This window comes from Buceros rhinoceros, unplaced genomic scaffold (assembly GCF_000710305.1).
Source record: "Buceros rhinoceros silvestris isolate BGI_N320 unplaced genomic scaffold, ASM71030v1 scaffold35324, whole genome shotgun sequence".
Classification (NCBI taxonomy): domain Eukaryota; kingdom Metazoa; phylum Chordata; class Aves; order Bucerotiformes; family Bucerotidae; genus Buceros; species Buceros rhinoceros.
In genome coordinates, this window is record NW_010410572.1 from 1 (window position 1) to 1,022 (window position 1,022).

The following is a 1,022-nucleotide window of genomic DNA, read 5'->3' on the forward strand; positions in this document are numbered from 1 at the left end:
ATGTTACTTGAGCCGAAGGTGAATTCCAAACGCGCCGAACGCCTCTGGGCAGCGCCTTGTTGTAGCCTTAGGGCTGCTGCCAGTTACAGCACCTTAATAAGCTGTTGCTTGGCATCAGAGCCTCAGTAAGGGAGGGTGTGTACGCACTGCCGCTTCACCCAGCTCGCCTAACGTCTTTTCAGCGAGTTACTGTTCTGCACGGGACAGACCAAGAACATCCAGGCACTGTCACTCGGGGCAGCATTTTGGCAAATACGATAGTCATGCTAAAGCCCAAAAGAACCGAAATGCTTTAGATCTGATGAACAGCAGGTGATGCTGGGGAGTACCGACAGATTTTTTTCTGCCTGTTACTCAGATGGTGGTAGGACAACTTTAAATGTATTCAATTCTCGTTCTTCAGAACGCAATCACAGCGTTGCACTGGTCTCCCCTTGTGAAAGATCTGATCATATCCGGTGATGAAAAAGGTGTAATTGTTTGTTACTGGCACAACAGAAGTGACAGCCAGCAGTTCTTCCCAGAGCCTCGGACAATTTTTTGTCTCACTTGTTCCCCCCATCATGAAAACCTGGTGGCTATTGGGTAAGTATTCATTGTGTTTTGTTTTCCATTATTCTTCCACAAGAATCTTATTGTGAATTTTTGCTACAAAGCTGTAAGGTTAATTTTAAGAGGTTTTCGTGGCTGTTTTTTCCTTCTGCTATACAAGAGATCAGAAGTAACATTTAGATCGGGTAGACCTGCAAGACAGAGAAATCCGTACAAGGTAAGGGTCCAGGTTTGGATTGCATCTTTGAAGTTTCTTTAAACTGTCATTTTTTTAAGCAGACTTGACTGAGAGCTGTATTACTAATAAATGTACTGGTTGCATTTCTTGAAAAGGCAGCTGCAGGTGCCCAGTGCTGTGCTGGAGCTCTGACTGACCGTTAGCCTGCTAGTCCCATTGCTGCTTGTCATGTGGCTTCTCTCTGTTAATTTCAGTCTCTGTTTTTAGCTACAAGGATGGCATGGTGGTTATC

At 44.9% G+C, this 1,022-nt stretch overlaps 1 protein-coding gene across 1 annotated transcript in view; it reads left to right on the plus strand.

The window, feature by feature from the left end:
• Positions 1-403: 403 nt before the first annotated feature.
• The window catches only part of GEMIN5 (gem (nuclear organelle) associated protein 5), a gene marked incomplete at its 5' end in the record, with an annotated part of 16,320 nt that continues 15,701 nt past the window's right edge, over positions 404-1,022 (plus strand). The window contains 2 exons of the mRNA XM_010135694.1: positions 404-585; positions 998-1,016. Of these exons, the coding sequence (XP_010133996.1) occupies positions 404-585; positions 998-1,016 (201 nt within the window). The remainder of the gene's footprint in view (positions 586-997; positions 1,017-1,022) is intronic.